Source organism: Odocoileus virginianus, chromosome 17 (assembly GCF_023699985.2).
Source record: "Odocoileus virginianus isolate 20LAN1187 ecotype Illinois chromosome 17, Ovbor_1.2, whole genome shotgun sequence".
Lineage (NCBI taxonomy): Eukaryota > Metazoa > Chordata > Mammalia > Artiodactyla > Cervidae > Odocoileus > Odocoileus virginianus.
The window spans coordinates 12,768,477-12,782,257 of NC_069690.1; the positions used below are offsets into that span (position 1 = coordinate 12,768,477).

General features: G+C 43.4%; 1 protein-coding gene across 7 annotated transcripts in view; it reads left to right on the forward strand.

The window, feature by feature from the left end:
- The window catches only part of TADA2A (transcriptional adaptor 2A), a 43,977-nt gene extending 39,896 nt beyond the window's left edge, over nucleotides 1-4,081 (forward strand). For all 7 annotated transcript variants that reach the window (XM_070478627.1, XM_070478630.1, XM_070478631.1 and 4 more), the window contains 2 exons: nucleotides 1,659-1,732; nucleotides 3,246-4,081. In XM_070478627.1, the coding sequence (XP_070334728.1) occupies nucleotides 1,659-1,732; nucleotides 3,246-3,431 (260 nt within the window). In that variant the 3' untranslated portion in view covers nucleotides 3,432-4,081. The remainder of the gene's footprint in view (nucleotides 1-1,658; nucleotides 1,733-3,245) is intronic.
- Nucleotides 4,082-13,781: the final 9,700 nt, after the last annotated feature.

Genomic DNA, 13,781 nt, shown 5'->3' on the forward strand with positions numbered 1-13,781 from the left:
AATCTCCAATTCAAGACCCAGACAAGGACTCAGAGAAGGCCACTGCAGGGGTGATTTTTTTTTTTTTCATTTATTCCTCTGTTTCAAGTAATTATTTTTTAATATTTAGAGGAGAAAAGAGTCTTTTAGGGAATAGCAAGACAGTTAAGTTTTATAAGTTTCTCACATCCAAATCCTCCCCCAGTCTAAATACAGAAATAAGAAAATTTAATGTTGACTAGTTAAAGTGAATGAATGTATTTGACCTAGCTTCTTTGGTATTTGTGTTTTCTGAACCATTTGCGCTCACTCTTGATTGCTGCTTTGGCGGGCATCAGCCCCCCTCAGCCCCAGTGTTTAGGTTGAGATGACCCTTTGCTCCTTTTCACACTCTGAGTTGCTCCTAAGGCAGTGCAGAGTTGGAAACCTGAATCACTAATCATAAAGTAGCCTCTCGGAACTGGTGAGGTATTGAGTGATCGTAATCTCCATTTCAGGGCATTTAGGGTCAAGCTCGGCCTGGGACTGCGGAGCAGCTCCCATTCCCTCTGTTGATGTTAAAGGGAAGCCTGTGACAGCCCCTCCCCCTGCTCTCCACCATCTAAGCAGCACCCTGCCCCCATGAAGTGTAACGTAGTATTCTACATTTTCTTTTGCTTAACACAGCCCATTCACTCACGTGTACATTCAAAACAAATCCCCAGAGTTGTGCACATCAGGCTTCCCATCCTGGGCAGTGACCTCCTGCTTAGGTCTCTTTGGCAAGGTATGTGAGTTCACCTCAGCCTCTGCTTTGCCATATACTGGCTCATTGTTCCTCTCTGTGGGTCTTTCAGGTAAACAGGGCTACTTTGGGAGGAACAGATATTCCCTCAAATAATACATAATGAAGGGCCTTCTGCTGGCCTGACTCTCTGTCTTTGATCTCAAGGTGAATGGTACCTGGGTAATTACCATGTTTGCCTGCACTGCTGGCAGAAGGGCCAGTGTTAGGGAATGTCTCTCCTGCAGAGTTGTTATTTCCATTCATCAGCTGTCAAGACAGGCAGCATGTAACCTTTCTTAACTGGATGACATCTGGGCTGTAGATTTTAGAATCTTCTGGGTTAGGAAGAATAATCTTCTTTGACTCTGAGGTGTGTGTGATTATATGTGCATTTTATCAAGGCAAAGGGCACTTGACTTACCTTTTTTTGTTTTTAATTCTTTTCTTTAATCTTTATTTATCTTTGGCTGTGCTGGGTCTTCGTTGCTCTTGTATGGGCTTGCTTTCCTAGTTGCAGCAAGTAGGGGCTACTCTTCGTTGCAGTGCGTGGGCTTCTCCTCATGGTGGCGTCTCCTGTTGCAGAGCACAGGCTTTAGGCGCGAGGGCTTCAGTAGTTGCAGCACACGGACTCAGGAGCTGTCACGGACATGGGCTTAGATGCTCTGCAGCACGTGGAATCTTGCCCAGCCAGGGAGCGAACCCGTGTCCCCTGCATTGGCAGGCACTTCATCATCCATGGCACCACTAGGGAAGTCCTTGACTTACTGTTTTTATTTTCAAGTGAACTTTGAGGTACCTGATGTGTAGTAGTTGTGTACCTAACAGGCCTGACAATGGTGAACTTTGTTACACTTTTTACTCCTGAGGTACTGTCTCTTACAAAATACATGCCTTTTTCTGTCTGTATCTATAGGTAGACGAAGTGCACCGCCCTTGAACCTCACTGGCCTCCCTGGCACAGAGAAGTTGAATGAGAAAGAAAAGGAGGTAACAAAAAGAAGGGGAGCTGGTTAGAGGACAGAGAGTAGGGGCCAGTTATTCACTGAGTTGTAGTGAAAAACACATTACAGGATCAAGCCCCTCTGGCTCTGTGCTCACATCACGCATGTGCATATACAGCTCTAGTCATCCTCAAGGTCTCCGTGTTAAAGAACCGACCTTAGCAGGTCTCGAACTCATTTCCTCATCACCCTGCCACCATTCATCTGCTGAGAGAAGAGCATACGATACATAAATGTAAATAATACCAACTGTCATTTATTGAGCATTTATCATGTACCAGATACTGTACTGAGTACTTTATTTACTGAATTTAATTTTTTACAAACTTAAAATAACTTTTATATGGAAATGGTTATTTCCTATAAGAGTGGGCACTTTTCAGAAGTTCTACTCTTATTCCAACAATATGACCATTACTTAAAAAGATTTTTGAATTGTCTCCGTGGTATGTGTATAAGCACAAAAGAGGAATCCATCATCATCTATAGTCACACATTAACTTTGATTAAAAAAGCCGTGACCTACTTTTCTTTTCCACCGTAATCACTTAATCACTGGATGTGACTTCTTATGACTGTTAGCTGTTTCTAAACTTTTTAAGTCCAGCCTCAAATGAGTCATCATCAAGCATTTTCCAAAGAATGTGCGACAGCTCTCAAGTCCATTCCAAAGAGGAATTCCTCTGTTCCTGTGTGCTCTTTTATAGTTCCCAAGATCGGCGTCCTCATCTACCACTCCATATCAGAAATTCAGGTCAGACAGAGTGGAATAGGGGCTAGTATTAGACTTTGATTTTACCCGGTCGGAACAGTGAAGATGAGCGTGGGAGGAGAAGGGAGTGTATGTTATGTCCAGGTATTGCTGAAGAAGGATTGCCATTCTGATTCAAGTGTGGAATGATCCAGAGTTTCAAGCAGTTTTTTATCCTTACCCACAAAATGGTGACCTCAGACTGTTCATTGCTGGATAAATGGCAGGTGAACTAGAATTAAACCAGCTTTTTGCATCTTTAGCAGTTAAAGTGACCTCTTAGCAAGATCTCTAGATCTCCTTTCCTTCCAAAGTAGGAAGTGTAATCACAAAAGTAGAGACTACGGGCTTATGCTGATACCAGAAATAATGTGATTCACACTTGGGAACCCAAGTGTCAGCACCCCCACCCCGGGCCCTGCAACTCTTCCCTGACAGGCTGAGCCAGATGGTGCCGGGCCTCTGCCCCAGGCCAGTCCTCAGGACACAGATTTGTGCCCGCGACAAACCCCGGGGAGCCGGCTGACAGGTGCCACAGCTCTCCCGGCATCACCCTCAGCCTTTTTCTGCCTCTTGAGACTGTTCTCACCAAAGAAAAGACAGAATGGAATGTGGTCTAGCCACCAGCAGCTCCTGTAAATAGTTGGAGGTTGATGTCACTCTTTACACTTTATTATGGCTATACCTACTGGATTAAATTTTAAGACTGACAGATGTTAATGTTGATTAAATTTGCCATGTCTTGCAGCTCTGTCAGATGGTGAGGTTGGTCCCGGGAGCCTATTTAGAATACAAATCTGCTCTGTTGAACGAATGTAACAAGCAAGGAGGCTTAAGACTGGCACAGGCAAGAGCACTCATCAAGATAGACGTGAACAAAACCCGGAAAATCTATGATTTCCTCATCCGAGAAGGATACATCACCAAAGCCTGAGGCTCCCCAGGAATGTGGCGGGCCAAAGGACCACACGGCCTTTCTGGAGCCTTGTTTTTGAACTGAAGTCTCATTGTGGAAAGAGGGGAAGAACAAAGGAAATCTTCAGTTTTATTAGTGTCTACTTTCTTCTCCACCCTGCTTTAAAATACTCCTGTTGTTGGTATTGTGCTGCAGAATTATGTGCTAGATAAGCTATTGTTAATTGTGTGTGGGCATTCATTCCTAACACCTCTTGTAACTAAAACAAGAACCATAGTACCTCACATCACAGTGTTAGTAGAAATAGAACTAAACCAGTCTGTAATCCCAGGAGTGCAGCTCAGATTCTTGTACCTGCTTGGGAGGTTGGTTTTCTGATTATGTTTTGCCTTCAAACGTTACAGATTTAAAATAAAGAGGTTATAGTGAGAGAAGGCTTTCTCTTTCTGTTTGAGGGTTTCTTTTTAACCTGACAACTTATGTTTTTGAGTAGAAAGGAGTAAAACCTCCCCATGATGATCTTGTCCCAAACTGTACTTTGAACTTGAATGTCTGGCTCTGTAATCTGCAGTCTGATTGGCTAATCTGCAGAAGACTTTTGAGGAGGTAGCAATGGATATAAAATGTCTCTGTTATTGTTAGAATTGATTAAATGTTTTGCTACTTAATTTGTGGGTGTGTCAAATATTCTGGTAACTAAAGCACACTTAGGGTATTGGATGCCCACCTCATCATGCTGAGCTGTCTGTGCTAACACGTGTGTCCTGGGCTCACCCTTGTTGTCACCGGGGGCTTCCCAGGATACCAGGTCCCCGAGGATGGAGATGATGCAGTTAATTTCAGCATTGCTTGGATGAGACCTGAACCCTAGTTTCTCAACGGTGAAAGGGTAGCCTACAGGAAGAGCTACTTTTAAAACAAAAGGAAAGCCTTTTCATGTGTGGAACTCACTAGATATGAGGGTGAGTGACTCTGCCACATCTGAAAGTTGGTCCTTAAATATTTTTGCACAGTAGGAAGCCAAACTCAGAGGGTTATCGCTATTCTATTGGAAGCAAACAGAATTGTCACAGATTACTACCTCTGATAGCTGACTGATTCTTTAGTTCTTTCATCATTCAAAATACTTAATTCAAATATCATATACTTGGTTGCAAATATCAGCACAAACTTCTTGGCTGATGTATATATGCATGTGGTTTGCTAATAGACTTCATCTAGGGTTTACAAGTGAAAAGGAAACTCTTAGCATCTGAGGGAATTAGAATAAAGGACTTAAGTATTTAAAAAGGGTGGCTTGTGGTTTTATTTTTTTATTTTTTTGTTTTCTTGACATAGTCCTATCATTAGAAAACAGTGTATCACCACCATCACTGCAAGTTGATTATAAAGGGATTGCCTCTTTTTTTTTTCTTTAATGCTAAGACTTAAAAAAAATATATTTATTATATTTGGCTGCACCGGGTCTTCGTTGCTGCACACGGGCTTTCTCTAGTTGTGGTGCTTGGGCTTCTCATTTCTGTGACTTCTCTTGTGGCATATGGGCTCTAGAATGTGTAGGCTCAGGAGTTGTGGCTCACAGGCTTAGTTGCTCTGACATGTGGAGTCCTTCCAGACCAGGGATCGAACTCGTGTCCCCTGCATTGGCAGGCAGATTCCTAACGACTGGACCCCTAGGAAAGTCCAGCTTCTTTTAAGTATTGTTCTAAAAGTGCGTTAGATGTCAGTGTCGGGTGATGTCCGCTGTAGTCTGAGGTCCTTATTCTTGATTAAGGAAGGCATCCTGGGAGAGGTGAGTTTTTGAGGCAATAAGATGGAGATGAGAGTGATGAAATTGCAGATGGAAGAGGGAGACTGTTCCAGACATCGTGGGTGGAGGGGGATGTGGAGGCAGCCATGGGAGTAAGGAAAAGTGCCAAGAGATTTAGTTGGCTGAGACACAAGGGGCAGCTGTGGTGGTTAGGAGTGGGAGGATGGCAGGACAGTCTGATAGAAACCTTGGATCCAGTTGAAGTCTGAAAAACTGATGAGGGAATCAGATTTGATGAAAATGGCATGGTTGAAAATAGTGACAAAAATAAGGCTGTAATTTCAAAAGACTGGATTTTAGAAAGGGTTATTACAGTTTTGGTAAACCCAGTTTTACAGAATTTAAGACTTAGAATTCTAGGGGGTTTCTCAAATCAAGCCATAATTTTGGGTGAGGAGTACTTGAAAGGAGTCACTATCCTTTTGCATTTATAATAGAAAAGCATTTGCTGATATTAGATGTCACTAACTAGCTTACTACATTATTTCCTTCTTTCCTTCTTGTCACCAAAGGAAGGCCCTTCTTACTAAAAATCCAGAGCTAGCAAGAATTTTTCAAAGAATATTCCGTCCTTCCCCTTATCTGCTAGATGGGATTGGCCATAAGCCAACTACATTGATATAGGTCTTTCTTGGTCCAGATCGTCTCAGAAGAAGGAAAGTTTAAAACTCAACAGCAGTGAACAATGAATAAAGACCTTTTAACTGTGAGGGATTTTTATTACAATTTAAAGGATTTCTGTTGGAACTTTTTCTTTCTGTTCAGTGACCCCTTCTTGTGCTCTGAGACCTTAACAGTCTCTACTGAAACCAACTGTTTGTGATTTCTCTTCTTGGGTTCCAGTTTTCATCGTTTTATTCTTTACAACTCCCCCAACCCCAAATCCCCATTTTAAATCTGGACTTGGTTAACCAGTCACTGCAAAATGATAAGAAGAAACTTACCAGTTTTGAGTAATGAGATTCTCAGCTTGTGGTTATGGGAAAGGGAAGAAAACCAGTGACACTCATCAATAACAAAGCTCTACTTGAGAAGTCATTCAAACTTTAGGAAAAATGTAGATACATAATAACTAAAGTTTCCAGCATGATGAGTCAGAAGACCAAACTCACGAAGAGAAGCTTTGGAAAGCTAACTCGTTTGTAACTTTGAAACACCTTGACTGGTTTCCAAGCAAGAGAGCTGTACTGTGTTCTAAACAGCATTCTGGAATATCGCCCATTCTTTTTTAAAAATTTATTAATTTGGCTGTGCCGGATCTTGCTTGTGGCACATAGATAGGGTCTTCAGTTGCAGCACTTGGGATCTAATTCCCTGACCAGGGGTTGAACCCAGACCCCTTGCCCTGAGAGCATGGAATCTTAGCCATTGGACCATCAAGAAAGTCCCTCGCCCATTCATTTTTAAGGATGTCTTTGTAGATAACCTCCCTGGAGAAGGGAATGGCAACCCACTTCAGTACTCTTGTCTGGAGAATCCCATGGACAGAGGAGCCTGGCAGGCTACAGTCCATGGGGTCGCAAAGAGCTGGACACGACTGAGCGACTAACACTTTGTAGATACCTTATTACACTGTTATTAACACAAAAAGCTTTCCTACACCTTAACATGTACCTGGCTTTTTAATCTGAATTTCTGAAAGTTAGTTCCATTCAAGAAGAAGCTTTGCTTTCCTTTCCAGTGTGTTTAGCTGGATGTGAGTTCAGTGCGATACTACCATGTCTGTGGCCTGTGCAGAAGAGGTAGCCCAGCTATAATAATTTCCCTTCAATCAGACACAATAACCAGCCCTCTGCATGAAATGTAAGTGATAATGATCTCAGGGTGCAAGGAGAGCCAGAGCAGCCTGGACAGGATAGCAGTGGTTGGCTGACACCGACACTTGTTTTGGGAGAGGGAATGGTAGTGAAGAGTAGCTTGGAAGTATCTTGGAACCTAAGTCGCCTATCCACGGAGTCCTCATTGGCATTGTATGCTGCTTCTGAGGGCTAGAGGGTAGGGACAGGTAAATCATTTCCCAGAAACTTGGAAAGCCGGTTTTTTTATCTAATGGAGGGAGTTCTTTGTCTGTTCATTGTTTGCCTTGTTGCTTTGGCTTCTACCAGTTGAGATGCATGGAGATAAACTGCCCTTGGATTCGACTGACCAGACTTACAAGGCAGGAGACACAGGTACTTGAAGGATAAATGTCTTGCATCTGACATTAACATTCCTTTGTCACTATGAGTTACTTGCTTGGTATGCATTGTGTACTGGGCCCCCTTCCCTGTTAAGAGTAGGAATAAGGAAGTTGAGATAAGAATGTAGAAAATGACCATTAAAATGTTTAATACCCCAAACTGAAAGCTACAAAAATTTTGATTTAATAGATACAGTTCTGAATATCACCACGTCCCCTTGCCTTTGAAAGCTGTAGTTAACCCTATACCAGCCCAGATTTGTTTTTTGTCTTTTGTGGCTGGGTAATTAAGTCCGAAGCGCTTATATTCTACTATCGAGCACAGGGAATGGATTTCTGTGGCAGCAGATAAACCATTTGATTGAATTAGTCTCATGTTCTTAAGCCATATGTTTTTCAGCTTTCTCTGGTCTCCCTGGAGGTCTTACATGACAACTTTCAGGTAGTTGGAGATTAATCTTGCCTTGGTCCAGAAGTAACATCTCAGGAAGTAACATCTCAGAAGTAACATCTCAGGAAGTGTGGAACAAAGAAGGCCTCACAATTGTTTTAAGAAGCTGGCATTTTATTAAAGCAAAAAATGCTGAAATTCTGTCATCACCATTGTGAACTGACAGCTAAGTGCCAACTCATAACACTTCCAATGTACCTCTCTCCTCCCCAGAGAGGTTTTCTTCCAAGTACACTCCCCGTATCTGTATTGTTGGCTAACTTAACCCACTTTTCTCATTAAACGATAGATAACTATTTGAATTCCCCACCCCAACCCCACCCCATTATGACAACATAAAACATTATTTTAAGAAATAAATACTGGGACTTGCACTGTGGAGTTTAATGTTCCCAAACAATATACCCTATCCGAAAACTGAGTTGGGACTAAGTATCTGATGTTCTTCTTTCAGTTTCCAACCTTAGGATGTTGTCTAAGATGAAAAAGGCCATTTTCAGGGTAATTTAATCGCTTTTCCCCAAAATCATTGAAAAGGGGTGAAAAGTTCAGAAGTGCCATGAAGACACCAGCTCCCCAAGTACCAGGGGTCTGGGAGATGGGTGAACTGATGGGAACTTTCAGGAGAGGAGGACAGCACCGTAGGGGGCCAACCTTTACCCCATGGGAATTTGCTTTGCCTTTGAGAGGTGGAACAGTTTTCCCACACAGTATCCTGTTGGGAGCCTCTTTTTAAGCAAAGTCAAGCTGCAGCAGAAAAGCCACTGGACTGGGGGCAGGAGCCAGAGCCCTACTTTATTTTTTTTGCCTAGAGGATGACATCTTGAGAGAGATATATGTATATGTATATAATGTTTTTGTTTTTTTAACCAGAGGGCATTTATCTAAGCTCTAGCCACAGGTAGGTGACAGCAATGTCCATCTTACCTGGCTGCCCCCACCCCCCGCTAAGATCTTTGCCTTGTTTTGGGTGTGCATAGTTTCAGATTCAAGACACCTGTCAGATCTCAGTGAGTACAGGTTTAGCTTCAATGATGTAAAGCAAAACGCTTTTGAGAGCAAAATCTCCCAGGAGTGTCTCCACCCCCAGCAACTGCAGAAAAGAAGGCGTTGGTGGGAGAGAAGGGTGGCTATAGACGTCATTGCATCTTCCAGATCCCAGCTGTGACCTGGCTCAGAGTTTTACAGTTAAAAATAACCATGGCTTAGAGTTGGGGTGGGGGGGAGTAAACTGTTTCATCTCCATGGAAACAAGGAGGAGGGTGGGGGGAAGCCGAGCCTTGGATTGCCAGCAGATGTGGCAAGAGGGGGCGGATGCAGGGGCTGGGAGTTTAGAAGCCCTCTGGTGAAGGAAGATATCCCTGATTAGCATCCAGATTGTAGTCAGACATTGCTCCAGGGTTCTGGAAACAGAACTGCAGAGGTTATGTTTGCGACAATGTATACATTTTGGGAGGGTGAAGTCTTGTTTGAGGCTTACAATTTCCTGTAACACAGATTTGCTACTATTTGGCAAAGCAGAGAGCAGACGAGCAACACAGTAGGTTAGATGTTGCCTTCTAACCAATCTGGGAACCTCTGATACACCCCCACCCCTTCGGTCTCCCTTGTTTTTATTTGCATAGTCAGAGGTTTGACATCAGAATATTGTCACAATTTATAACTAGGGGGGGCTAGTCTTCCTCCTGGGCTGATATGGTCATTAACTCCCTTTCAGTAGGATCAGGTTTTTTCTCTTTGGTGTTGTAGGAGATTATGCAAAGTGGCATTAATTACCTAGGAAGTCCTTAAAGTTATCTCTTAACCATTTCTGATATTGTTACTACCAGAGGTTACTAACTCTTGGTGGGGGAGAAGGTATTTTATTTTTTCATTTCCCTTTTCTTTGAGGGTTTCCTTTGAAACAATTTTTTCCCCTCAAGAAATACATGAATATGTTCTAGTTAAAAAAAAAAAATCAAATCCTTCTATTTTCCTTTTTAAATGAAGGCTGCATATACTTTCTTGTTTACCTGTCTGGCATAAAGTGCTAATCTTTGTACTGCTACTTAATAATAATACAACCTTGGGCAAGTTTTTTTAACCCCTCATTTCTGAACTATGGTTGATAAAACCTACCCAACTGTGTTTGATGAAGATAAATTAGATAAAGTATATAATACACCTGACACCTCCCTTCCCTTCCCATTGCGCCTTTAATATTTTCATTTAACTCCAGCCAGGTATGAACAAGCCTTTGATTTTCCATGGTAAATTCACACCACAATAAAGTCTCACAGAGGGACACTAAGATCTGAAGGACACAGATCAAATGTTAAAATAGGCACAGATGCATTTTTTTCATGGATGTTGTTTATATTGGAATCTTCATCACAGTGCATCATTGCCCCAGCCCTAGGGTTGAATTAAGGGCAGAACGTTTCAGAGACAGACAGATACTAAATGACCTGGTTATCCTAGACACATTGCAATAATATTTCCTTATATAATGCCTAGCTCAAGAAGCTTGAACTCTGGTTACAAAATTGTAGGTACACTGTAAGAAAACTAAAAAATCAGGCATGGAAGAAAAAAAAAATCAGAAAAAGATGCTAATAGTTGTTTTGTTAAGTAGTAAAATTAGAAGTGATGCTTTCTCTCTATCTCTCCTGGGTATTTTGGTTTTTGTTGTGACTTTTTTTTATCGATGGAAAAACAAATTACATGAGAACTAGTAAGACTCTACAAATAGAAGTTTATAGTATTTTGCAATGATAATATCTAGTTAATCCTTATGATAGCCATATAAGGCACTATCTTACATCTTACAAAATAGCACAAGCATTAGGCAAGTTTCTATAGTAAATGAAATATGTTTTTTTATTTCTATCCCTCTAGTTTTTGGGGTTTTTTTGTTTTTAAATATTTTCCACATTTCTACAGTTTTCTCCCAGATACCAGGTGTCCACTGTCCCTCTTAAATGTGTGGAAGGACAATAACATCAAGCTTTACTTCCCTGGGGGATTTGCATTTTTATAGCTATTAATGGCATAGACTCTGGAATTACAGGTATTAGTAAGCTGGCATTCCAGAGCCCTGGGACCCAATGACACCCTGAAATCAAGATTCTATAGACTGGGGAGCCCTGAACACAACTATCTTCCAATTGTGACAGATACGTCAAATCTGTTGCCAATTTGTTAACCAGAAGAAGCAATTCAAATGGAAGATGCAACTATTTGAGGGACTCATAAAGGTCTGATTAGTCTTAGGAGCAGTCATTGCCCAAGCAATTAAGGAGAATATTTTTGGAAAGGCAGACATCAGAAGCCAAGCAGAGTAGAAGTTTCCACCCTCTATTTACTGGGTCTAATCAGATCAGCTCTTATTTTGCACAGAAGCTACACTGCTCTAAAGCACTGCTTATTTAGATGTAGTCAGGAGCATCCACACCTTCCCTGGGCACAGACAGGTCAGATTTTTACAGCAGATGATCTCTAAGACGTTCCTACATCTAAAATAATTGACACCTATAAATGTACCTATATATAGTCTAGTAAAGTGCTGCCCAGTAAGGAAGCCACTGGCCTCGTGAGGCTATTTACATTTAAATTGATTAAAATTAATTACAATTTAACATTCAGTTCTTCAGTCACACTAGGCACATTTCAAGAGCTCAAAAGCCACGTGAGGCTAGCAGCTGCCATAATGGACAGTGCAGTACGGGTCATCTCCAGCCCCCAAAGTTCTATCCGACAGTGCTGGTCCGGAAGACAACACCTTCAGCTGCATTTTTTTGTTGAGGCCTCTGTAAGCCCACATTTCCACATTCTGTAAAGGGCTAAAGCACCTCCCTACCCACAGGCATATATGTACAGTCACTAAATGATCTTTCTGAGTTTAGCACTTCTTCCTACTTTCCTTAATCTCTAGATCTTTACACATACATTACACTCAGCACAAACTTTATTTTAGCCCTCCTCCCTCCTCTTCCCTGATGAGGATTTGATTCTTCATGGTAGGCTTAGTTCTACAATGTGTGAAAATGTCCAGCTCCTTGTCACCAAGGAGTTGTTCTGGAAGCCTGCCTTCTGTGTAATAAACAAGCTTGAATCTGAAGAGGGATGTATCTATCCGTGCTGCTGAGTCACCGAATTGACTGAAGGAAAGACTGGGGGGGTGGGGGAGAGAAACAGGAAAGCAGCATACAATCGTTTCTATTAGAGATTATGCTATTTTGGTATTGGCATGTCAAAGATAAATCACTAGATGAGTTGATGGTGGCACAATTTGGTACTGGGAAGATGCCTTCCCCAGGCAAGACTTGAACTCCTAATGTGTTATCCTGAATCAGATTCTGCATTGTTCTCTCTTGGAAAGATTAATTTTACTTAATTTTAAGGCTTTCTCTCTTTATGACGGGAAAACTAGACATCTTTCCATTCTAGGCCTTTTTAGCTCCCTTAAGATGATCACTAAAATGGCTTTGACGTTATATTTTTGTCTGGAAAGCAGACAGAATTTTTGGATATTCCTGCACCCACGGAATGACTCGGAATCTGGTTGGAGATCAGAAAGAGCATGAAAAAGCCTCAGAGCTTGTGGTTGAAGAGGCAGGAGGTTAGGAGAGTGGGATGTAAACCCAAAGCGCTGTGTTCACTTCCCTCACCCATCCCTCCTCCCAAAACTATGATTACTCGTTTGACTGTTCAGCAACTCTGATGCCAACGATTTACACCGGTGAGGAGCTGGAGCTGGTGAGTAAAGGGCTGGGTGTGGAGTCGGGACTCTTAGGAGCCTGACTCACTGCCCAGCCTCGAGGAAGTTTTTTATACCTCCCCTCACCTGCCAGAGCAGGGTTGTATTGAATATCCGCTCTGCATCTACTCAAGTTATAGATGGACAAACCTACATTAAAAAAAAAAAAACCCTCAAGAGTGACACAGCAAATAAGCCCTCAATGAATTAATGCATTCAGCCTGCGCTCCGGAGACCCTCAGCCCTGCCTTGGAGGCACAACTTGTGGACTTGGTCTTTGGAAACTCAGGTGGTACCTGTGGTTCAAGACAGTGGATTGGTGGTCTTGGGGCAGGCAAAAGGTGGCCACATCTATAGCCACTTCTGGGCTTCCCTGGTGGGTCAGACGGCAAAGAATCGCCTGCAATGCGGGACACCCGGATTGGATCCCTGGGTTGGGAAGATCCCCTGGAGGAGGGCATGGCAACCCACTCCAGTATTCTCGCCTAGAGAATCCCCATGGACAGAGGAGCCTGGCGGGCTACAGTCCACGGGGTCGCAAAGAGTCGGACACGACTGAGCGACTAAGCACAGCACAGCACATAGCCCCGAGTCTCTGACAACACAGCCTCCCACAGTCTCTGGAAACTGCCCATACCTGCCCAAGCAAAATTCAGCCAACAGTTGCCATGAGATTTATTTTCTCTTCACTCTTTGGTCCCAACTCCGGGCTCCCCCTTGCAGGATGGAAGGTGGGGGTAGGAGATTAGTCACTAACTGCAATCTTCACACCTTTTATATTTGTATCGTTTTCTTGCCTTTAACTCTCTCACATCCACAAAGTACCCTAGCTCGCCATCCCTGGGCCCTTGCCAAAACCTAGTTTGAGGAAGACGCTCAAGTGGGGAAACAGCAGGGTCGTATGTTGTGACACAGACGGGGACACCGCTGGGGTCCTCTGAGCAGGGGTCTGCCAGGGTACCAGGGATGCGCGCGCGGGATGCCAGACTTCGCGGCGGAGCGCACAGTGCGCACGCGCGCCGCCTGCGGCTCCGCGCGCCCCCGGGTCTGAGGGCCGGGAGCCCGCCGCGCGCCTCTCGCGCGGAGGCCCCGCTCCAGCCCCGAGCGCCGAGGCCCCGCCCCGAGCGCCGAGGCCCCGCCCCCGCCCCGAGCGCCGGCCCCGCCCCCGGGAGAGGGCGGTGGGGCGCAGC